Raw genomic sequence first — 26,148 nt, forward strand, 5'->3', positions numbered from 1 at the left:
TCTGAAAAAATCATTTCTTTATTAAACTTATCTCTGTTCTTGTGGTTGGGTCAAAGTGAAAATTAGTCATCCTTCTGTCAAAGAGAAACAAGTAACATGCCCCAAATCTCAGAAAATGAAAAAAATTAGTCTGTGAATGGGAGTATCAGTCCTAAGGAGATTAGTTTGAAAACAGCATGTTTTAGCGCACTTACCCTTTGATCTTGAACTCTGCAATCTAAAAGCTATCTGGGAGAAAACAGAGGATTTCTGTGCGGTACATCCTTGCTTTATCTGCAGGAATCATTGTTACATGTGAAATGGACTGAGGATTTCTTTCTGGGTAGATTTATTGCCAAAATTGGGGGATCTTACATCTGATTTCAGTGGATTTTGATCTTACAAGAAAAGCTTATCTCTTTCAAGAGATCTAGGAAGTCAAACTCAGTATAATTGAATTCTTCTGATTTGCAAAATAATCCAGACTTGATATCTGCACATTCTTGGTTTCTAATTGTAGCAGTGAGGTGAGGGACCAATTCAGCTAACATTACCATGCCTATTTATGGGTATGAAATGCTTCTCCATTTCTAAATTGCTACTATTTCCACATTTCTTCTATGAATTTCTTAATCTTCCTTGCTCAAAAATATTTGTAACTAAAATATTCTTTATTTCACAAAATCCAATTTGGGAATCTGTCCCTTAATGTTTGGGTCTAAATCACTTCCTTTCCTTTTTTTCTGCTAGTAAGATGCTCTCTGTTCCAATTTCTTTCTTGATGAGTACTATTCCCACCATCTTTTCTTTTTATATTAAAAATAGTTTTTCATTTTTTTATTAGAAATTCTGTCTATATGGCTTTTCCTAAAGAAAATTCTGAATTTGAAAATCCAAAATTGTCTCAAAGTTCTTAAAGTATAGAGGTGGAATAATGATTAACATTGCAGATCCTTGGTATTCATTTAAGGCAGACATAGAATAAGTTTCCAGAGAATATCCCAGAAATCTGTGTATTTGCTAATGTTCTGTATTGATTCTCATGTTTATCAAACTTTGACAACAAGATTTCTAGAGCTCAAGAGGCAGTTCTGATTTGGAAAGAACATTTAATATATAGTCAATAGGCATTCAGTTTCCAGCTTCGAGAATATGGATGCTATTTTCATCCCTCTGAGTCTAATTTGTTTTTAAATTTTTAACATTGGTGTGATAATTTTTACAGTGCAGTGCTATTGAGAAGATTATATGGAGACTGTGGGGTTTTTTGTAAAGCACACATGCCCAGAGAAATAGTCATTGTAAAAAAAATAATAAAACCCACAAGAATAAAGTAGCAGAAAGAAAAATGTAAGATTATGTGAAATTTTATCCATTTGGACATTAATTCCCTTCCTATCTCTATCTTGCACTTGCAACTATTAACTCAGTAGTTGACAGTTTAGTGGTACTCCGTAGCATCAAACCAGTGTTTCCATTGTCAAGGGGGGGAAAGCAAAAAGATAATAAAAATTTAAAGCTAAGATAATCTGCTGTGGTTTCTATTTTTCCCTAGCCTTAAAAAAATGAAAATAGTACAGGCTATTTCCCTATACTGTAGTCTGTCTCAGCTGGAGCTTACTTCCTGATATATGTCATTTAAAAGTCATCCATGCATTCTACTTTTCACACGACATGATTAGGGTACAAATACAAAAAATAATTTGCATAAAAACAGCAGACATTCACTTCTTCTGAAAGTATAATTCTCAAAGCTTCTCCTTTATATTTCATAACATATAAATACTCATTGGCATGTTTTGCAAGATTACACTCTCCTTCCTGGATAGCAGAGGCATTCACTGCCTTAGTCCAGGATCTGTGATGGAGACAGGCAGTTTTGGAAAATTTTGCTTCTCTTATTTGGCATCAACTGCTCCCTTTCCATTAAACATCACTCTGGTTGATAATTATGATTTTTGAATGCATCTTGAAACTCGACAATTATATTACATCTAAAGTAAAGATCATCACTGACATTTAATATAAACCAAGTTATTTTACCTCGTTCCATCACAATCCATCATCTATAAAATGAAGCTGCACCAACTGAGCTATAAAACTTCTTGATATAAAAATATATCTACCTTTTAGAAAATTGTGACATGAAATGCTTTCCCACACCACAGGATATGTGATCATATCTATGGGTCTGTGGCTGTTTTATTTTAATGACAATGACCTCTTTTCTTCTTGTCTTTTCTTCAATGTCCTAGTGTTCCAGGTGGCTATGTAGCTGCACCCTGCTGCGCTGTGTGCCACAGGCTTGGTGAAGTGTGGGCATGACAGAGTCACAGGAGGAAAAAAGCCCAAATCTGGCCCTGAGAACTGTGTTCCCAGAAACCTCAGCTATAGGTAGAAAGATGTGGCAGGGGCCTGAGGACCAGAACTGTAGGAAGTTTCTGTGGAGATGGGGATACTCTGCCTCTTCTGCCAGCCATGACAGTGGGAGGTTGAAGACTGGAGTTGTTTACCTTCTTATTTACAGGCTCTCTTTCTGGGACAAAATAATCCAACACTGGTAAACTGATGGCGACCCAAACCCCCTTTCTTCCTATATCCTCTCAACACGTCTTCCTGTGATTCTGGCAGCCTTTCTGGCCACGACTTTAAAAATGCTATTGTGGGTAAGAATGAAGACCTCAAGTCATTTTTACTGTTGATTTTGAGGAAATTAATGTCCTGCTTTCTGAAGTTGATTAAAAAAAAAAAAAACGTGAAGACCATATTACTTGTTTTGTCAACAGCGTTTGAGCCATCTCTTCTCTAACACACCTTACTACTGGCTTCCAAGTCACTACACTTTGAGTTGTTCTTCTACTTCCTCCTCTTCATTGTGGTCTTTTCCTCTTCATTGTAGATTATTCAATTCAAAGAGATCCAGGGCTTGGCTTGGTCCTTAATCCTCTGTTCTCCATCTAGACATATTTTCATTGCACTTTACAATAATACTTCTCCACATAGAATACATTTTTAAAAAGCTTTTTTTTTTTTTTTTTTTGTAAATAGGAGTAAGTAGGTTAGAAAAGTTGAATATTAAGAGCCTTGTTTTTGTATCTCAACACTGTTGGCATTTAGGGCCAGATAATTTTGTGTTGAAGAGGGCTACCCTGGGCATTGTAGGATAATGAGTAACATCCGTGGCCACTACCAACTGGATGCCAGTCACACCCCTCAGTTGTGACAAACAGTATTTCCAGACATTGCCGCATGTCCAAACTGATGATTTAAAGTAATTTGAGATAAAGCAAAAAATTCTTTATAAAGCAGATTATTAGCCCTTGACTTAATTTGAACAAGTCAGCATTTTTTTTTAAATTTCTATCCCTTAAATTTATGAGTCTGAAGAAACAAAACACAAGCAAGGGTCAACAAAAGAATATATAAACCAAGTTCTATGCTTTGGATGAAATAGGTTTTTGATGTGTAGGAAGCAGAAGAAAATAGATTTTGATTTTTTTCTCCTTAGCCATATGCAATTTATTGGTAAAACATGAGCTTTGTTTTGCCTTTGAAACACCAGCAAAAAGCATCCTAAATTGAGATTCAAATGTAATTCTGCCTCTTTTTTGCTAATTGCATCAAACTGAAAAAAAAAAAAAGCAAAAAAAAGAAACTAAAGTAGGAGTAGTTGATTTGCCCCAATCTGAGTAAAGAGACTATTTATTTTACTTTCCTTTCTGCAATTCCTATCTCTAAAAATCAGAGGTAATTAGGCAAATTATCACTCTGAATTGTAAAGCTCTTTTGTAAAAATGTCTATTTTTTATTTTTCATCTACTTGAAAGGCAGAGTGACAGAAAAAGAGATTGACAAACTGACATCATACACACACACAGTGAGATCTTTCATCTGCTGATTCACATCCCAAATGACCACAGCACTCAGGTCTGAGCCAGACCAAAGCCAGGAGCCGGGAAAGACTTCAGGGTCTCCTATCTGGGGGGCAGGGCCCCAGGTAACTTGAGCTACTACCCTCGACCTTCCAGGTTGAATGTTAGCAGGAAGCTGGCTGAGAAATGAAGTCTGTGCAAACCAGGGACTCTGATGTAGTATGCAGGCATTGCAGTCAGCAGCTTAATCCACAGCACCATGGACCCACTGCTGAACTGTAAACTTTGCAATACATATAATAGCATAGTGTTATTTAATTCAGAGATCAAGGCTCTGGAAGTTGATGAGAGATATGCAAGTCCTCCGCTAAGACTCAGAATCTCCATCCAGCAGTTCCCTTCTTGCCTTTACCTACCCAGTTTTGTTTGCATAAACAAGTTGTTCCTCCTTCCTGCAATGTTTTCCCTCAAGACATCTACCAGTCATGTTCTAAACCTAAGTGAATGTAGATGTCATTATTTAAAATAATTAATTTCAAATGAAGAAGGTAATACATAAATGATGAAAAACATGTACAAGTCGGTACCTAATAAAACTAGCCTGATTACCCATTTTTAATTCAGCTACTATTAACTGATAGTTTGTTTTTATGGAAATTTCTTCTGCATATTCTGTGGACTTTGTGTATGTGTGTATAGTGGGTATAGCCTTTTACAACTTAAATTTTGTATTTTTAGCTTTTGTTCAAATAACTCTGTATCAGAAATCTCTTCATACAAGTACATTTGAATTTGCTTCATTATATTTTATAGCTGCAGGGTATTTGGGCTGTAAGGCTGTACCATAACTTATTTGATCAATTATTGTTGATGAGTAGGCAATATCTAGTTTTTGGCTATTATAAAGTTCCATTGAAGAGGTTTAATACTGTGCTTTATTATAATTTTCTTTTTGATGAGCAGTGCCCTGAGCTTTAATCTTTTCTTTTGCAATAAAGTTTTCTTTTTTTTTAACTTTTATTTAGTAAATACAATTTTCCAAAGAACAGTTTATGGATTACAATGGCTTCCCCCTGCCATAACTTCCCTCCCACCTGCACCCCTCCCATCTCCCGCTCCCTCTCCCATTCCATTCATATCAAGATTCATTTTCAATTATCTTTATATACAGAAGATCGATTTAGTATATATTAAGTAAAGATTTCATCAGTTTGTACCCACACAGAACATAAAGTGTAAAATACTGTTTGAGTATTAGTTATAGCATTAATTCACATTGGACAACACATTAAGGACAGGGATCCCACATGAGGAGTAAGTACACAGTAACTCCTGTTGTTGACTTAACAATTTGACACTCTTGTTTATGGTGTCAGAAATCTCCCTAGGCTCTAGTCACGAGTTTCCAAGGCTATGGAATGGTACTATTGGATCAATTGGTCAAATAGATAGAATGGGCACAAGACTATGTATGTTTTAAAGAACATGATGAATGTTCTGTTATTGCTTGGAAATCAATACTGAATTAGTGGGGGGGGGGGATTGCAAAAAGCTTGACAGTTGACAGGCTTCAGTCTTTTAGGGATATGCTTACAAAACCATATCCAAGACAAAATGAGCTCAGAAATTTCAGCATGCTAAAATTCTGTTGTAATTTACTTGTATTGCTACATCTAATAGTATTTACTCACAGATTATTTTTTTTCTAAGTAAAGACTCTAAAAGACATTAGAATTAAACCTTAAAAATGCATGGATCATTAAAACTGGGCAATGACAACTGATAAAGAAAAGTTAACAGGATTTTTTTTGTTTATGAATCCTGTTCTTGCAGATTATTCAAATTCTTTTGAGCTATTGGCTTTTTAAAAAATCTCCATGATAGTATTTGAAACATATCATGGTCTCATCACTTTTGATGTTCCCTGTCAGACTCTGTATATAAACATCTCAGTTACCTTGAAGAAATATACAGTAAATCTGTTATGGTATGATCAATGGAAGCAGATGTATTGGAAGATATAATTCCATATGGCATTCCAGATGTGTAGCCTTTGCTTACCAGAGAATAATTGTAAACTTCAGAGGAGAGGCCAAAAAAATAAATATTTCCATCACATTTGTACTTTAGGATTTGGGAGGCAAATATGCATCCTTCAGTACTTGTTTGTTTTTATTTTTAATGATTGATAAAATGGCATATTTATTGGGACTTAAATCGTCTTTAAAGAGGAACAGTTCTAATTGGCAAAAAAGCATAAAAATGTATTTCTTAATGCTGTATAATTGCCTGTACAAAATCATCTCATAAAAATACTCATTATACACATGCATTCAAAAAATGTCATTCATTAACTTGGAAATAAAATTTTAATTATAATTATAAAGCTTTGAGGAGATTCTGCTATGAAGGTTGCATGCTAATTGCATAGTTTAAGGTTCATAATTTAGTGTTGGGCAAAAACATGATAATCATCTGAACAGAAGCACGTGAGAATTTAAGGACTGAGGATATTAAAAAACATAGTTTCTTTCTGCTGGGTTATCATAATGGATTAGAAAGTAATACAGAGTGAATTAATTGTGCATGAACATAAACCCTTATTTGAGTCAGGGTTGTAGAGAGAGATCAGTTCCTCTATGCAGTCCTGGTCAGGGAGCAAGCACAGCCACAGAGACTGCTCGGAGCGTTTGAGCAGGGCGCGGGCTGGGCTGTGCACCAGCAGCCTCATCAACTGCAGACGAACTGCAGCATCCCATCCTGCAGTAGTGCGGCAGCCATTGGCTCCTCGGCGACACGTGACTGATAGAACCTGTTCTGTGTCTTTTCTCGCCCATCTGTGTGCAGGGCACTGATAGGCCAGGCTGATGCGCAGGCAATTTATCATCTTGATCTCCCACTGAGTCAGGGAGCTCTCCTGTCACCAGTATTGATTTCAGAGGATGGACTAAATTTCCTAGGATTTCCATTAAGAATTAAGAAAAAAGCTCTAAGCACGCAGGGTAGCCAGACAGACATGGATATGAGATGGCACTGTGAAAACTCGCAGGTAGCTTCTTCTATCACAGCCGCTGCTCAGCACAGCTTAGATCTGCAGCATGCAGGGTTTAAGATACCAGAAGCCTAAGAACAATAAGAATGCAAATAAGAAGAAACTCTTTTGGATAAACTAATTTTAAGATTTATATTAAAATATTTCTTCTTGGAATTTGCATGTCAAATTTTTGCACGCTTTATATGAAATGCAGAAAGCTTGTTTTAAATTTTAAAATTTCCTTAAACCCTGAGCATGGTTGCTTCTAGTTTTGTCTGCTGCTTGTTGTGTGCTTCAGAGGTTTTTCAGCATGCTTGTGGCAAAAACAAACAAAATGTGTGTGTGTGTGTGTGTGTGTGTCTGTGCGCGCACGCGTTTGCATTTATATATGTCTATATGTATTAACTTGGTTCAAGTAAAAGCATGAATAAAAGCTGCTTTCAATACTTGCCAGACTGCTTTATTGTTGTTAATGACTTGGTGAAAATTCTGCTTAAATACATTTAGATTCTGACCATGCATGCTTTTGCGGCAGAGTGGGATTTTGCTGGGAATTTTTAAAGGTGGAATGTCTGAATTAAATGCATGTTTGGTACAACAGAAAATGTATCAATGATTAAATTGATTACCTGATAGAAATATTTCATGATGATAAGATTTGAGTAACATTTATAGAAATTAATTCTGCTTACTGAAAAAAATGCATGTTTAGGGTTAGGAAACTATTTTGATTTTAAAATATTAATTTTGGTTATTTCAAAGATAATGTGATTTAAACTTTAAAATTGCTTCCCTGACGAAAGAGCTGAAAGCATTTCCGTATTTTAGCCTAGGAGAGGATTCTAAAATTGCTGCTTATGTATGTGAGAGATCATGTGCACTTTGGTGTGTGTGTGAATTCCTTGGGGAATCGTTCGATACACTTCTTGCTAGTCCATATTCTTGTGAAGAGCAAGAATGTCTTGACATTCAAACAAACACTCCCTAGGCCCATGGGAACTGGAGTTAGCACAAGCAAGAGTATGGCCAGATGGGACTGGCGTGCTTGGCAGTGAGTGGAAATAATAGGTGGGGGTGGAGCAGATGGAGAACAGAAGGGTTTGCATATTAGAAAAGGGGAGGTGGAGGGTGGAGAGGGGGGTTAGGATTCAACGGAACTGTGTTTAATAGTGAAAGAAACCTGGCCTCTCTTTTCAAGGGAACTTCTGATTGCATCTTCCTTTAATTATGAGATAGAATGTCATATCTATGTTGATGGTTTTTCATTAAATTATATAGTCCCTGATTAGGCAAGAAATCCCATGAACAGAGATTGCTTTACTAGATTTTAAGTGTTGCACTGTCTGTTTGTTGTATGCAACTTTTTCTCTTTGGCATATTCAGGAAAAGTAGCAGCAAAGTTAAAATTAAGCTGCTGTATTATTTGAGTTGGTGGCATCTAAACATAAATATGGCAATTACTACCAGACCTTGGATGATTCAAGCCTCTATAGTGTTCAATGGATTTTTCCCTGGGTAATATTTTGCAAATGTTAAGATCTCACACTAACTAATCTACTGTTCTCTTAGCTCTGGCTTTTAAAGAGATATCCATTTCTACAATAACTAGAATGTTTTATTTAAGTTTTTTTTTTTTTTTAATTTTTGTCATGAAGCATAGGAGCTTGACCAAAGCCCACTTCAAATTCTGAAATGAAATTAATCTCTCAGCATCTTCCAACAAGCCTTCTGTCATGCCCACCTCCCAGAGGACTTGGCACTGCCTTTGTCCAGAAAAACTATGGGTCTGGATAAATATAAAAATCAGGGTTTTTTTTTCCTGAATTCTTTTATTTTTAATGATTCTTAAAAAAAATTCTAGCTGAGTCCAAATATAATTTCTACTCCAAGGCAGAAATTAATTGGACCAAAGTCATTATAGTAAATTGTAACAATAAAACACAATTGGAATTCTGTGGGTCACAGCTCACTTGCCAATCCTTTGGTTAGTGGATTTTGTGTATTATAGAGAATTTCCAGTCTCCAAAGAAAGTGTAGGTGTACTGCATATCTCTTTTGACTTCACCTTTTGAACCCTGGTTTGAAAGGAAATTACAATTATGACTTAGAAAAGAGGAAGAAAGTATTTATTTGGCACTCTGTAGTAAATTCGTGAGAATTTCCTCAAGTATGTATACTAATTTTCCCATAGTTGAAGAATGAAGTCAATGTGTAACTATTTCTGTAGCCTTTTTCTTAAATACTCTCTCCTTAGATATTAATGGAAAGAGTCCAGTTTTCACTTGGCAAATTCTCCATTATAGAAAAAAATAAGAGTCTGAAGACAGAACTTTAGACAAATATTTATATTTGGGGAGCTGACTGCTATTTTTTAAGCAAATGTGACCCAGTGATAAAGTAAAATTAGTTGCATTGACTGTACAATCAAGTGTGCCTAATAGGCCAAGAGCTACGTTCCCCTTATGGGTGAAGTGAAACATAACCAGAAGAGCTGTGATGTGGTATTAAATATCTGGTCATGGTAATTTGGGCTCCACTGCCAGAGAAATTTCTTACCAAGACATTAACCAGAGAAATGTTTACATATTTATAAAATAATTAGTGATGTAACGTTGTGTATTAAAGATGTTTTGGGTAGTTATGATGAAATGTTATTGCCTATGTGCCTTTAATTTGTGAAATGTGCTCATCCCACCGCATCTGGGTGTATTTGTAATCTATAAGTGCAATAAATTAGTTTTCTGATGGTTGTGGTAAGAGGAATAATAATTGATAGGGAAACTTCTCTTTTCAAAGGAAAAAGAAAGGCATGAAGCTAAAGAAGTTAGGCCTTTTTTGATATTAATTTTAAATATTTTAAAAACTGATGTTATATTCCAGCCATTTGGAAAATGACTCACTTGAATAAAAGTTTCCCCTTCAAAATTAGTGCTCTTAATTCAGCACTATAGCACTAGGTAAATCCCCAGATGAACAATATTAATGAATATTTAATTATACTTAAAGCGAGTGGTACTTTTTATTTTTTTACTCTTCCTTTTTACCCCCCACTTCCCATACTCCCAGTGTTTTATTCCTATACTGCTTCACCTATGGGCTTAAAAACCTATGGATAGGTAAAATGGCATGTCATTTGATTCAGTAAACTACATATACATTCATCAGTGTATAATGACACCAAATACTGCTTTATGTATTGCTATATTTAGTTTGTATTCAAATTTCTTTGATTTCTAATAAAATCATCAACATTGACTAAGAAAGTTTGATTTTACCTTCTCCTGTCTTATTTACAATTCCTTGAAAGCTAATATTTGAATCTCATGAAGGCTCCATCTTTCATCACTTTGGCACAAAGAATGAGGTTAAGCACAATATTGTGGAGTAACTGAAAATCTCAGTATACAGAATAATTGGAGAGAGTCACCAACAGTTATAAATCCATGGACATCTCTAGAGAATCTTAGCAAATTCAAAACAGTGTGAGTCCAAGCTGAATAAGAGCCATGAGGAAGCAAAAAATATGAGATATGTTTTCTATTTTTGTGTCATAAATTATGTGTGTGATTATTACTATTTGTTTCCACTTGTTCCTCCAACTTTCACCTCCATTTGAAATCTCAGAACTATTTTCCAAAAATCAATACTTTTTAATATAAAGTCTCTGTTACTTTGCTTATCAGTTTAAAAGACCAAAAAAAACTATATAGAATTATGAGAATGAATGCCTTGAATATTATTTTAAGGAATGCAAAGAAGTCAGTTGCTAAAAACAGTCAGTGTTGAAGTCTGTTACTCTTTTTTGTTTCCAATGCTGTTTATTGAAACGTATTGTGTCTTGGAGGATACCACAGTTTTGGCTCTGATCATATTTCAGGTTGTTGACCAATATCATGATCCTATCAGTACACCATCTAGATTCACTAATAAGTTCACAGATAAAGTAGGGTTTAGCAGTATACGGAGAAAGTTGTTCACCTTGCTGACTACTTCACATTTTTAAAATTAAAAGCCCTACAAGCATGGAATAAAACACAAAAACTCTTTTCAATGAATCATCCATTGAAATGAATTTGCTTATAAAGTAGATTTTATTTATAAAGTGTAGATCACATATATAAAATATATATATGATCATCTTTTTGTATATATATTTGCATTATATATACAAAACTAAGGCTGCCTTTATGACTTTGCCCCTATATTATTTTATTGTTAGATCAAAATTTTATATAGAATTTTGATTTTCTGATAGCTCGTTATTTGGGGTTCCAAAGGTATAACTTCAGGAGTCAATTTTCAGTTACCCATGGGTGAACTATATACATAACTGATTACCTTAAAGGACTAGATGTGCTTTCTGAACCACTTACGACTCTCCACTCCCCTCCATTGGCTTAAAAGTCCTTGTTTTCAATTATATACCTTGGCTTCCTCCATTTGCACAGCTGGATTTAAATGGATCACTTACCCATTAGGATTGTAGTAAGACTACAGTGTTTTTATATTTGAGTGTAATATGTGTATGCAATGTGTATCTATGTAAAACATTGCTATATATGTAGTGGCTAAATAATAACTTTAAAATGATTCATAAAATAAACTAGAAATTTGGCAGAGAAGACCTAGTTCTGGATTTGCCAAGAGTTTTCTAGGCTTTAGAAAGTATACCATCTCTTTCCAAAATATTTAAAATTATAATATATAAGCAATACTAAGCACCCATCTCAATACTTTTTGTTCATTTATTGAGTAAGATTTGTTGGGGTGGGCAATTGACACTGTGGTTAACTTGCTGTTTTGGATCACCACAACCCATAATTGAATGCCTGTTTCAAGTCCTAGCTCCTCCACTTCCAATCCAGCTTCCTGCAAATGTATACCCTGGGAGGCAGAAGGTGATGGCTCAAGTAGTTGTATCTCTTCCTTTCCTGTGGGGGACCCCAAGATGAGTTCTGGGCTCCTGGCTTCAGCTTAGTCCTGGCCAGCTGTTGTGGGCATTTGAGTAGTCATCAAGGAGATAGGTTTTTCTCTGTCCCTCTCTTTATCTCTCTGCCTTTCAAATCAGAATTAAAATAAATTAACTAATCTTAGTTTTTTTTTTTAATTTGTTAAAATACCTATTGATGATTGATCCATATCAGAACTCTGCTAGATGCCTGGTGACTCAAAGGAAACTAAGGCACTTGCTACCTTCCAAGCTATTCGAGCAGTCGAGACAGACACAAATAAAACCAGAGGAGCACTGAAGCTGAGTTATCTTATACCACGGCATCCAGTACACAACCACATGTTTGCCGTGTGCTTCATGGTAGACTGGAGAGAGAAGGAGTCAGTGTAGCTTAAGGAGATGTGATAAGGTAATTTGTGCCTTAGTGAATTGAGTTATTTAGCCACAACATAGATGGTGATACAGAATCACAGCAGACTGGTGGTCTACATATGCTTTAATATCGGTTCCAGTCTCTAAGGTGTTGGTAAGGGCAAGGTCCCAAATACCTTACCTCAAAATCAGTCTAGAAGGCTCTTCTTGTTCTGCATGTTCTGAATACAACATAGTGATTTCTTAAAAGAGGGTTTTCATGTTTTATGTATAATAAAAGTAATGCAAAATATGTATAACCTTTTAACTTAAGCATCAACTGCATAGTTTGTATTCATTCTCTTTACTCATTAAAATTAATCAAGCATTATTGCTAAGTGTCTGTCTTCCAAAAAGAGAAAAGAAATCTGCTTCCTTTTACAGATAGGATGAATTTTTAAAAAGATTTTATTTATTTATTGGAGAGAGAGATTTACAGACAGTGAGAGGGAGAGACAGAGAGAAAGGTCTTCCAACCACTGGTAGACTCCACAAATGGCTGCAACAGCAAGAGCTGAGCTGAGCTGAAACCAGGAGCCAGGAGCTTTTTCTGGGTCTCCCACATGGGTACAGGGTCCCAAGTACTTAGGCCATCTTCTACTGCTATCCCAGGCCATAGCAGAGAGCTGGATGGGAAGAGGAGTAGCTGGGACTAGAACTGGAGCCCATATAGGATGCCGGCACCACAGATTAACCTACTGTGCCACAGTGCTGGCTCCCAGATAGGATGATTTAAAATATGGAATCATTTCTCCAGTAGTAAAATGTACTAAATTATTCCAGCAATAATTCTCAGTATGCAAAATTAGATATCCCTCTTTATCTTTTTTCTTATTTGGGTGGTGAGGAGGATGAGTGTGTGTGGTTATGGGCAAGAAGCAAGGGGTTGGCCTTCAGAAAATTAATTTAGAGTAAGTGATGATAATAATAATGAGTACAGTGTACCTAGTCACTTGGAATGATTATCGACACTATTATTTTCTCAGGAAATAGTTTAAAATATAGTGAATAATTGTAAGACAATTCATGAACCATTTATTAGAACTGAAATGAGACCTCAGTATAAAATATCAAACAATAGTTCTTGATTGCTTTACATAATCACAAGCTAGACATAAGTAAGCTTTGGTCACCATTTAAATGCATGCACTACAATGAGAGTTTTGTAAATATCTGACTTTCTAGATTTTCACACAACCAGCAAGATTTTAGTTCTAATAGATGGTGTTATAAAGCAGAAGGCTATTGATGCAATAGCAAAGTAAAAACTGGCATTAGTCTGTCTGTTTCTAAATGGAAACTCCCTAAATGAATCAGCTCTGCGGCACTTAGAGATATGAAGATCTACAGTGATAAAATTAAGTAGAAAAGTGTTTGCTAGGTTGACTTGGAACTCTAAAATGTAAGGACATTTCCAAAGACATGCCATTCAAACCAAGGATAAGACAAGGGTACTTCAAACAGTTCATGAAAAATGCATGCTATGAAAAAACCATATGTGGTCTTCAAAAATTTTTTGTACCAAAATAAACTTCTCTTTCAATTCCATTTTCTACAAAGCTTTTTGAAGTACCATCCTACTTGTTTTATATCTGTAAATATTACAAAATCAGAGGGGCTTACAAGTTACTTTCTTGATTGTGGATTTCCTGTTTATTTTCCTGCATGTATGTATTTCCATCTTTATTGAAAGAGAATATTTTTTTGTGTGTGTTTTTTTTTTTTTTTTTTTTTTTTCTTTTTCTTTTTACAGGCAGAGTGGACAGTGAGAGAGAGAGAGAGAGAGAGAAAGAGGTCTTCCTTTGCCTTTGGTTCACCCTCCAATGGCCACCGCAGCCGGCGCGCTGCGCTGATCCAATGGCAGGAGCCAGGTACTTATCCTGGTCTCCCACGGGGTGCAGGGCCCAAGCACTTGAGCCATCCTCCACTGCACTCCCTGGCCACAGCAGAGAGCTGGCCTGGAAGAGGGGCAACCGGGACAGAATCCGGCCCCCCGACTGGGACTAGAACCCGGTGTGCTGGCGCCGCAAGGCGGAGGATTAGCCTAGTGAGCCGCGGCGCCGCCTGAAAGAGAATATTTTTATCATTACCACGATTTTAGCAACACATATATAATATATATAGGATGATTAAATCATTTTGATTATTTTATTTTTCGTTTTAAAATAAATTATTTCTGTTGGGAATATTTTCAGATTAGAGAAGTGTTCTAAAGATAGAGTGTTATCCATCCACCTTTTCCTAATATTTATAGCTGATGGAACCACTCTACACTCATCAACACTAAGAAATTAACATTCAGTTATTTGTTTTGAGAAGTGATTTTTTTTCACAATTCATTTGTCATAAATGTTACAGAGTTACATCAGACTACTTTTGGCAATTTTTAGTGTCACTTGGTTGTATTCCCGCTGTTTAACTGAGAGACGCCGCTAACTGGGCTACTCAGGTTTTCCACCCAAAACCACTCCATCAAAAATTTGTGAGTAAAAACAATTAAGTCAAGGGCGATCCTTCTTATCTGTACCTATTTTTTCTTAAATGTCAAATTTATCATGAGGTTAGTCTGAGGATAGATCTCTTTTACTTTTTCATTTTATTTGAAAAATCAATACCATTCCCAATTATTTTCTTCTAAATTTCAGATGTACCTTTATAATTGCTCCCCACTCACTTTTACTACAACAAGTCTCAGTATAAACAGATTTTTTTGGCTTATCTAATTTTAGAATGTTTTCTTTTAACTGATTTATGTCAGGATATTGTATTGGAGAAAGTTCTCTAATAGTGGGCTGAAGATAAATGAGTTTTCTGGTATTTAATTTCCCCATCTGCCAGGAGAGGGGTTTGTAGCTCTAGGACTTCACAATTTTAGAGAATGAATATGTGTGTTTCCTTTTAAAACATTTTTCAATTCTTTAAGTCATCTTACCTGAATTCTGAGATGAATTTCCATCTAGGATTATATGGACTTTTCATTTTGGAGGTAGTTTGCGAATGATTCAGTCATGACTTGCATTAATTAAAGCAAAGCTTCTTTTCCATTTCCATAATGAAGTATACAGCGACTCATTAGCATTCTGTGGGTAACCCTAGTAGATTTCAGAGAATCAGCTATTTGGAATCCCAGAAACTCGCATAGGAAATCCTATAGAAGAAATAGCATGTTTTCATCTTGACAAATGAGGAATACTTTGGCAGTGTGCCTTACAAAACAAGCGAATTTCTGTGAAAATGAAAGAATGAGACCCTATGCTGCTCATTCTTCTTTTTCTTAGACATTCTACCTATCAACTCTCTATCTACATTTGAAAGGCAGAGAGATACACAGAGACAAAGAGAGCTTGCATGTGCTGCTTCATTCCCCAAATGTCTGCTGGGGCATTTGGCTGGGCCAGCCATAAACCAGGAGCTTGGAACTCAATAGAGCTCACTCACGTGAGTGGCCGGCAGTAACCCGAGTATTAGACATCACCTTTCACTCCGAAGGGTGCTCATTAACAGGAAGCCGGAATTTCAAACAGCTGTATTGGAAACCAGGCCTTCCAATACAGGATGCAAGTGTCTCACGTTACCTCTTTGCTGTAAAATACATGCCCTCCCCTTTCTTCACTTGTGCTTTAAACTTCCACCTTTGCTAAGAGACCTTGAAAATATTTCAAATCTATTTTTCATACAATGAATACCGAAAGAGGTAAATTATTCATTATAAATGAAAATATTTATTACCATGTGTCAAGAAACCCTGATTCCCTATCTGGTATTCCTAATAAGAAACCAGTATTATTAAATCAGAGGCTGAATTTATTAAATAATTACCGACATGACTGCTGTATCTACTGTGTGTATTTTTAGGCTAGATATCAATAAATATTTTATAAAGTGCTGCATTCTCTGTATCTAAAGTCCTTCATCCCCAAATCAGTTTCAGACTCTCCTGTAAGAAATAAGGTACACTGTGCCTTCTCGAGGAAATGGAAGAGAAGTGGTGGCAGAAGCCATCAACAACAAAGTCTGCGAAAAATTCTCATTGCTGATAAACATTTATGGAAAAAATAAATCATAAAAATGTCAAATGAGATCCTCAGAGAACAGAGTTTGTAAACACTTTTCTATAAACATGATGAAGAGAGAGGGTCAGTCTTGAGAACAAAAGGTTAGGTGCTGGGCAAATTATTTTTAAGGATATTACCAATTTATATATAAAAACGAATGTAATTTACTAGTGTTTCTAGTAATTGGAAATATTTAAAATAAAAATATTCTTAGACACAAATAAATAAGCTTAGAATTTTGACACTGATCATTTTGACACTGATAATTCTTTTTTTTTTTTTTTTTTTTTTTTTTTTTTTTTGACAGGCAGAATGGACAGTGAGAGAGAGACAGAGAGAAAGGTCTTCCTTTGCCGTTGGTTCACCCTACAATGGCTGCCGCGGCTGGCGCGCTGCAGCCGGCGCACCACACTGATCCGATGGCAGGAGCCAGGTGCTTCTCCTGGTCTCCCATGGGGTGCAGGGCCAAGCACTTGGGCCATCCTCCACTGCACTCCCTGGCCACAGCAGAAAGCTGGCCTGGAAGAGGGACAACTGGGACAGAATCCGGCGCCCGACCGGGACTAGAACCCGGTGTGCTGGCGCCACAAGATGGAGGATTAGCCTAGTGAGCCGCGGTGCCGGCCCAACACTGATCATTCTTAAGATATGGGTGATGGGGCCAGCTCCGTGGCTCACTTGGTTAATCCTCTGCCTGTGGCACCCGCATCCCATGTGGGCGCCGGGTTCTAGTCCCAGTTGCTCCTCTTCCAGGCCAGCTCTCTGCTGTGGCCCAGGAAAGCAGTGGAGGATGGCCCAAGTGCTTGGGCCCTGCACCCGCATGGGAGACTGGGAGGAGGCACCTGGCTCCTGGCTTTGGATCGGTGCAGTGCACTGGCCATAGCAGCCATTTGGGAGGTGAACCAGCGGAGGGAGGACCTTTGTCTCTCTCTCTCTCACTGTAACTCTGCCTATGAAATTAAAAAAATGAAAGATATGGGTGGTTTAGTAATTACAGTTTTTTTTTTCAGTTTGCCATCTGAGTTTAAATAGAGACTATTCACTACCCACCACAATTCGGTGGATACTTTGGGAATACAGCAGTTAGAAAAATAAATTTGTATGTACAGTGGAGGTTTGGCTCTTAATGTACTGTAATGTACTTAATGTACTGTAATGGGTGGAATTAGCTCTAGAAAAAATATTTGTGGGTTCTGAAGTATCTGCACCATAGAACTCACTACCCCTATATCATTTTAATTAAAGTGACTGAGAAACTGCTTCATTTACCTTAACAGAAGATGTCTAAGGTGAGAAACATTCTCTATAGGACGCTTTCCTGATTTGTGTCTTAAGGCTTAGTGTATAAGAGTGAAGCCTTTTCTACCACTAGGGGAGAAAAACCCGGAAGACACAGCTGAGTTAGTCAACCCAGAGCAGAGTCCATCTGATTCCATCTGATGAATCATCTTGTGTGTTTTATAGTGATTTTTAACAGCCTCTTTCTAGAATTTTGAAATCAAGACTTATTTCAGATCTCACTGGGTAAGATATAAATTCTACTTTCCTAAGTCTAAAATAGCTCCATCTTGGTCTCACTTCTAAAGCAGACTGAGATACCCTACCACCACCCAAAAATAGGTGAAGGACACTTTTCTCTTTTTTTGGTCTTCCTTTTGCCATTGTCTTTCTTTATCATTGCCTATATGCTTTGCCTCTTTTCTTCTAGTTGGTCTCCACTGTGAGTCTGTGAGTTGCATCAAGTGCGTTCTTCTGCCCCATTCCTGTCATTTAAGTATCCAATTTTGATATCCATACATGGTTTTAAAATTCTTACTCACGAACCCATTGTTTTCAGATCTCGGAGGTCAGGAGAATTCCCTAATTCTGTGAAGTTGGGGAGAAATACATTGAGTACAACTTAATTGTTAACTGGACAAGGGTTCTGTAGGATTGAAAAGTCAGATCACACATTGTAGAGGGTAGTAACTATTTTGTCGGAAACTATAGCATCCTAAAGCTATAATCATCAGAAATTTAATTTTAAGTGAATCCTTGACATTTTATTTTTGTCTGTTTTCTTTTCTTTAAATATTTATTTATTTGAAAGGCAGAGTTACAGAGAGGCAGAGGCAGAGGCAGAGAGAGAAAGAGAGTCTTTCATCCACTGGTTCACTCCCCAGATGGCAAATAGCTGCAACGACTGGAGCTGGGTCTATCTAGAGCTTCTTCCAGGTCTCATAGGTGAGCACAGCAGCCCAAGGACTTGAGCTGTCTTCTGCTTACCCAGGCCGCAGCAGATAGCTGGATCAGAAGTGGAACAGCTGAAGCCGGCGCCGCGGCTCACTAGGCTAATCCTCCACCTTGTGGCGCCAGCACACCGGGTTCTAGTCCCGGTGGGGCACCGGATTCTGTCCCGCCTGCCCCTCTTCCAGGCCAGCTCTCTGCTGTGGCCAGGGAGTGCAGTGGAGGATGGCCCAAGTGCTTGGGCCCTGCACGCCATGGGAGACCAGGAGAAGCACCTGGCTCCTGCCATCGGATCAGCGCGGCGCGCAGGCCGCGGCAGCCATTGGAGGGTGAACCAACGGCAAAGGAAGACCTTTCTCTCTGTCTCTCTCTCTCACTGTCCACTCTGCCTGTCAAAAAAAAAAAAAAATTAGTGGAACAGCTGGAACTTGAACCGGTGACCATATGAGATGGGGGCACTGGAGATGGCACCTTTACCTGCTATGCCACAGAGCTGGCCCCTTGTTTTTTCAGTTTTAATTTGTTTTATTTGTATTTTGTTGCAAATTTTTCTTTTAAATAAAGAGGTTTGTTTAATTTTACCATAGATGAAATGCCCTATTTCATCACAATTCTGGATTTTTCAAAAAATCTGATACTCAAATTTGGTTACCAGATGCAAAGGTATTGTAGGAACATTAGCAGTCACTGGAAGCACAGGGTTAGTTTTCTAGACAAAGCATGCCTGTTGCACACATAACCATGTTATCCCATAGTAACTCAGCAGGACTGCTAAGGGGACAGAAGGCAGTTATTGATATTATGAAAAGCCCAGACATTAACTAGAAATCATAGGATTTACATTCTTTAACCACAGAACTGAATGTCTGTTTTCTCAGTCACCCATTAAAAAAAAAAAAAACAGATATCTTAAGAATTCTTTTATTTTTCCAGTTCTTTTTTCTTAAAGTTTATTTTTTTTTGTTTTCATGTATATGAAAGGCAAGTCACAGAGACAGAGATCTCCCATCCACTGTTTCACTCCCAAATGCCTGCAACAGCGCAGGCTGGGCCATTCTGAAGCTAGGAAGCTGGAATTTCGTGCACATTTGCTATGTGGGGAGGGAAGACCAAGTACTTGAGCCATCACCTCTCCTTCTAGGGTACTCATTAACCAGAAGAGCTGAGACTAAATCAGCACCCCAAATAGGATACAAGTGTCACAAGCAGAGGCTTAAGGGGTTGTACCGCAATGCACATCCTTCTAGTTTGTTCTTAATGGTCACTTTATTTTTTTTCCCAATTATAAAATTGCTAAGGTTAGGTTTGGAGGGCATAGTTGGGAACTGGGAGATCACAGCATATTATTTGACCCGCTAACCTTTTCTGTTACCACTTTGGAAATATTTTTGGTGCTATTCATCTTTAGGAGTGAATCTGGTCATAAAAGAGAACAGAATTGACTTGGGAAGGATATGAGACTACAGAATTTTCTACTGTATCAACCTCTGAAAAATCAGATGTAAAGGACTGATTAGCTGATTCACGCTATTTCCATAGAAATTTCAGTGCATATTTTTAAAAAAAGTCTAATTCATTTTTGTTTAAAATAAATAGGCATTCAAAGCAGATTTTTGCAACAACTCAAAATTGCTGATAGTTGTGGTTTTTTGTATTGTTTTCTTTTTAGATCCACTTGACAGTTTGCATAGCTTACTAATTATTGTGTTCTTAAACGTTTAATTCCAGCATTGCTATAGGCTTGTTCAGATGGGGTTGGGAAGAGGCCAGCACTACTGCACTACTGTACTTCAACAGTACATAAACAAGCTTTTTTTTTATGATAGGCAGAGTGGACAATGAGAGAGAGAGACAGAGAGAAAGGTCTTCCTTTGCCGTTGGTTCACCCTCCAATGGCAGTCGCAACCAGTGCACTGCGGCCAGCACACCGCGCTGATCCGATGGCAGGAGCCAGGTGCTTCTCCTGGTCTCCCATGGCGTGCAGGGCCCAAGCACTTGGGCCATCCTCCACTGCACTCCCTGGCCACAGCAGAGAGCTGGCCTGGAAGAGGGGCAACCAGGACAGAATCTGGTGCTCCGACCGGGACTAGAACCCGGTGTGCTGGCGCCGCAAGGCGGAGGATTAGCCTAGTGAGCCGCGGCACCGGCTCATAAACAAGCTTTTAAAGCTGAGTAAGGGGCATAGGGAGAATGTGTGTGTGCATGTGTGTGTTTGGAAAATGGGTCAAAGTAGCCTAGTGAATTTTAAATACCTGCCAGATTTTGGTAGCTAAACCATGCTTTGTGAAGGGTTTCATCAATAACCAAGTGTAGGCGATAGTTTGTTCCCCTGCGGCATCATTTTATGTAAGGCACTTTTATCATGATGAGTCATCTGCCGCAAAAGTATTTTTCCCTAGGAAAATCAAAGAATTTAGACCCTTAGAAATCAGCTTTTTCTTGCTAGGGATTAAATTTTTCACCTATATAGTCATTCAATCTGTATAGTCCTAGTTTTAGATGAAAACAGCCTTGGTTTTTGAGAGAATTTGTTAGTAATTGTTTCCTATATTAAATAGATTGCTTTAAAACTTTGCAGTTGTAATGTTCTGTAGATTCTGTGTATATTGTCATTGAATTACAAGTTTTGAAATTTAGAAATGTTAACTGAATCACTTAAGAAAAATTGAGGTAGAGATGATTCATATGAAATAAATTATGCCCTTTGCCTATAGTTTTGATGTTGGTGATAGTGCTGTTGCTTTGAACAGGGGCTTGATTTGATAACTAGAACTATATACTTTAACTTTCTTCCTTGCAGTGTAGAATGGGACCCTTTTAAAGAGATTCTCCACAATTCATTAGACTTCAAATATGCTTTCATAACACATCCTTAAATAATGATCACACTTCTTGAAGGATATGTCAATTTCAAATGGTGAAATTCAATAGAAATTTTTTACAGCCATTTCACATTGAAAAGACAACTCTGCAACTATGTTTAAATGATTATTGTTGATTTTATATACACAGTTCCTCTTGGAGTAGGCAGTTAGTGAGATTGGTCAGCTTAGAGCAGATGATGAATCACTAGATCTTTGTATTTGCGTAAATAAATAAATAATAAATGGTAATTTTGTGGTTTCTAGTTGCTATAAAGAACAGAGTTATTTCCAAGCCTTTCAAGACATAATGGCTGGCACACATTGTATGCTTTGTGATTTAAACCTCTACATATGAACTCAGTTGAATGCTTGAGAGCTAAGAAGAAACTCTTACACATTCTTGCAAACCATTGCCATAGCAACACATTTAAAATTTCCAAGGTCTGTCTCCCTTGAGTTTGCACCTGCAGTTAGCTTATTATGAAACAAAAAAGAAGGCTTTCCAACTTGAAAATGCTTTGGAATGACTGGGAGTATGTTTTAAAATAAAGCAGAGTTTAAAAGTTGAAAAGCAAAATAGAACATTCAGGGGAAAAAAGTACGTTTGCATTCTTCATGCAACATTTGGCTTTTTCACCCCTCCTCCTTCATAGTACTTTAGTCAAGGGCAAATGTCTATCTCTTACGTTTCTTAGACTATTGGGATTTTGCCCACTTTATTGAGAACATATTGCCTCCTGGCATGCCAGAGTAACATATGTGCATGTCTTAAAAATAATAAAGGTGTTAATAGCTAAGATTTATTTGGTGTTAATTATGTACAAGAAACAGTGTTAAGCATATCATCTATCATGATTTTCTTAATTGTTATAACTACACTGCTAATACTTCATACCGCTCATTTTACAAAGAAGTTAAATGAATCACTCAAGTTCCAGCAGATTCAAATGGCAGAGCCTAAATTTATGCTCAGGTGTATCTTATACCAATAGTCATGCACCAGATCACTAGGGAGCAGCATTATAATATCTCATGGCTTGTACCAGGATTCCTCAATGCCTCAAGCAAATGGCTGGTCCTAGGAAACTGGCAAAATACGTACCACGGACACAGCATCCCTCTCCTTGCTCAGTGTGCACTATGGATAAATACAACTGAACACCTGTTAGGCTGCATTCAGATTCTACCTATAAGTATAAGCCAGTGGACCGCCTATTATTTTAAGTAGCAAGGTGGTCAAAGACAGTAAAACAGTCACCATTTTATTGCATTGAATCATCTCAACTTCTTCCCAGTGAACTTAGTGGAACAACAACAACAACAACAAAAAAAAAGGTTTGGCCTCTATTCGGTTAGATCTTGGGAAATAAAAATTGAGATATCTAGAATCTAGCTTCAATAAACTTTCTTGGTCTCAGTTAGCTATAAAGTCTATTTCAGAATTATCATATTACTGTAAGAGTCATAAATAATTGTGCTACCTTCATGAGAAACTTTGCATTTGCAGAAAACTAACAAGTCTGGTGTATCAGAAACTAGGAGCTTTAATTGAGGGTTCTAAAGCACTAAGGGTTTTTAATTTCAGAGCCTGATACTTATTGTTTTTCAAGGTGAAGATCCTTGATTATCTGGATTTTTCAGCTCAAAGTGTATCTGAAGGAGCAAATTGGAAGGGAAATAGGGTCTATAAAGCTTGGCAACAGAGGAAAACTAGATAGAGCTTGCATAGGCTAAAACTAGATGGAGCTGGGGAGCAGAGGCAGTGATACGCTCTGTAATCTTACAGCACTACTCTTGCCAGGACTGATGCTCCTAACAGTGATATAAAATCATCAAGAAAAGCTTGTCTTCTGAACTTTGTTTAAAAAGCTACATTTACATGATTTCAGAAATTCTCCTGATGACAGGCATGTTTGTTGTGAATAGGTTTGTTTCTTGTCCTTAGCATACATCCCAGTATTGAGAATGCAGGGAAGAAGGGAAACAGGGATTACAGAGGGATGCAAGAAGGCAAAGGACACGTTTGGATGGCAGAGACTTGAGAGCAGCCGCAAGGAAATGTGTAGGGATTGAATGGAACAGATTGTAAATGCAACACAAGAGAGAGGAAAGCTGTCCAAGAGAATGTGGTTAGTTGCTTAGAGCTCTAAGGGTTTTTTACATGTGATCTTATCACAACATTTTCATGGCCAAAGGAAAAAAAAAGTGTGTGAAATGGTGATCAAAGAAGAGGTCATTAGGTAATGGCATACTAAATAAAACACTCAAATACCTGTGGGAAGAGTTCAGCAACAGATGCTAGCTAATGAAATGTGTGCACAAACCCAGGCTCTCTAATAAAGCTACTGGTTCTTGATCAAAGGCAATTAGCAAAATTCTCACCCAGTCTCTGCACATGAGTTCTTCAGTTGGCCCCTAATGGACTTTGCACCAGCTGCTGAGTGTTCTCCAGTCTGGTGGCAATAAGTGATGTTGGTGAGCACCATTCCCAGGATTTCTCGAAGGTCTTGATTAAAATTTCAATTAAAAAGACAAACTGTGGAGAAGCAATAACTTATTCCTGTTGCTATTTTTATCTTGAAACATGAAACTGGAAGCAATAAAAGGAGTATGATGCCAACCAGATGGAGAGTCAGGAGGTCTGGATCTATTCCCGAATCCCTCGCTGAGCTATGCAGTGTGTTGATACTGTACACCCGACCTAAACCTGACCCTGCCAACTTAAGGTTTCCCTATCTTTACTGATAAGAGATTGGAACAGATAATTCTGCAACCCTCCAAATCGAATTTGATCAACGCTTGATAACATCATGCAACCAGAGAAAAGAGAAGCTCATTGTATTTTTGATGCATATGATAATCTTGTGATGTTTTAAGGGTGTTTTTAAAAGTGTTCTTGTGTCAAATATATAATTTATTCTGTTTAGAGCATGCTTAAACAGGGTGGTGTGAATTTAAGTCAGGAAATGGCATTTTCTTTGTGAAAGGAATATCTATGACTAAAGATCTGGGAAATCTAGTGCTAGGAATAATGTTTTCTTCCCATATTGCCATGAGAACAAAGTCAGAAAATGTACAAAGACATTCATTTTGAGAGCCAGCTGTGTAGTGTCATTGCTGCTCACAATAATATCTCCCAGGTACCAGCTCCTGTGCTAGTCAGTATGCCTAGCTGGGCCTACATAGCATTCATAATAGTCCTACAAATTTGCTGTAAGTAACTTTAATAAATCTAGAGAAATTAGGAAACTTGTCCAGGGTCACACAGCTTGTAAATGGCAGAGTTAGAATTTAAGTTCATTCTCTTCAGCTCCTCCATGCTCAGCGGTGGACAGAGCAACTCTGTTTATAGAGGCCCTGTGTCACATACCTGAAGATTCCCATTGTAATCCAAGGCACAGAATCTGGTCATTTATCATTTAATTTAATTCCATCAGTGCCAACACTTAGGAATGATCTTTGAGAACTATTTGAGGCTGCCAAGTCCCCCTTCCCCTTCGACAAACATGAAAGGTCTTCAGAAAGTTTGTGGAAATGCTTCTTATGAGGAAACTGCATGAACTTCAAAACGTTATGCATAAACATAAACTCATCTTTTAATTCCTTTTTTTCCATGGAGATTTTGAATTCCCCTCCTATTTGGAAATTTATCCCGATAGACTGTAGGCTTTTTAGTCATTTGATTTGGGGAACTAGACGTCGAGTCTCAAGGCTCGTGATACTTAAAACTAAATCAACAAATAGACCCAGAATACCTTCCTTGTGCCAGAAATCTTTTTAGCAGATAAAAATAGGCTTTGCCTTATATCACAAATTTCTACTCAAAGAGACATTTCCAGATTTCTTTGACTTATGGAAAATGGTGTGAAATTCCAACCTCTAGTGTTATTGATGGGCCCAAGGTGCTACCATGTGTTGATTAGTCAAACAACATTTAGTCTTTGGACTTTTCTTGCTAGGTGACATCTGTGCTGTTGAGATAGCCTCATGGGGAGCTGTGACAACTCAGATACAATAGGAAGGGTTATAAAATGAATGTGAAGGAAAAAGAAGGAAAGTACAAATCAACAGCATTTATTAATTATAAAAAAGAAAGAGCACCAATTGCTTGAAAATGAATAGTGATGCATTTTTCAAAGAAGTTAACACAACCATGCTTGTTCTTGATTTTCACCATCATACCTTTTCCAGTCAGCTGATAGATCAGGTAGCAGAGAACATAGAACAATTCTGATTCCCCAGTCTCCCAAATTTTATTAAATATTTGTAAAATTCTGAGTTTTTTTTTTTTTTTTTTTTTTTTTTTTTTTTTTTTTTTTGGTCAAGGATGATAAAGTGATGTCTAATGTTGGGCTTATTTTCCCTATTCAATCATTTATATTTTCCCTATATTGCTAGCTAGAATGATTTCTTTTTTTAAAAATTTATTTGACAGACAGTGGGGAGAAAGAGAGAAAGATCTTCCTTCCATTGATTCACCCCACAAATGGCAGCTATGGCCAGAGCTATGCCGATCCAAAGCCAGGATCCAGGTGCTTCCTCCTGGTCTCCCACGTGGGTGCAGGCGCCCAAACACGTGGGCCATCCTCCACTGACTTCCCCGTCCACAGCAGAGAGATGGATTGGATGAGGAGCAACTGGGACTAGAACCCAGTGCCCGTATGGGATATTGGCGCTGCAGGCGAAGGATTAGCCAAGTGAGCCACGGCACCGGCCCTGGAATAATTTCTGACTGATTGACTGGGTATTTGTCTCC

General features: G+C 37.5%; 1 protein-coding gene across 31 annotated transcripts in view; it reads left to right on the forward strand.

Moving 5' to 3' along the window:
* NRXN1 (neurexin 1) overlaps window positions 1-26,148 on the forward strand; it is a 1,235,416-nt gene that overhangs the window by 1,167,663 nt on the left and 41,605 nt on the right. For 2 of the 31 annotated variants that reach the window (XM_017340785.4, XM_051842917.3), the window contains exon 1: window positions 6,669-6,900. The exons of the other annotated variants lie outside the window; for them this stretch is intronic. In XM_017340785.4, the coding sequence (XP_017196274.1) occupies window positions 6,868-6,900 (33 nt within the window). In that variant the 5' untranslated portion in view covers window positions 6,669-6,867. Of the gene's footprint in view, window positions 1-6,668; window positions 6,901-26,148 lie in introns of those variants that run through there. 31 annotated transcript variants of the gene reach the window in all.

The sequence above is a fragment of the Oryctolagus cuniculus genome, chromosome 2 (assembly GCF_051225735.1).
Source record: "Oryctolagus cuniculus isolate XC-2025 breed Fujian yellow rabbit chromosome 2, ASM5122573v1, whole genome shotgun sequence".
NCBI lineage: Eukaryota > Metazoa > Chordata > Mammalia > Lagomorpha > Leporidae > Oryctolagus > Oryctolagus cuniculus.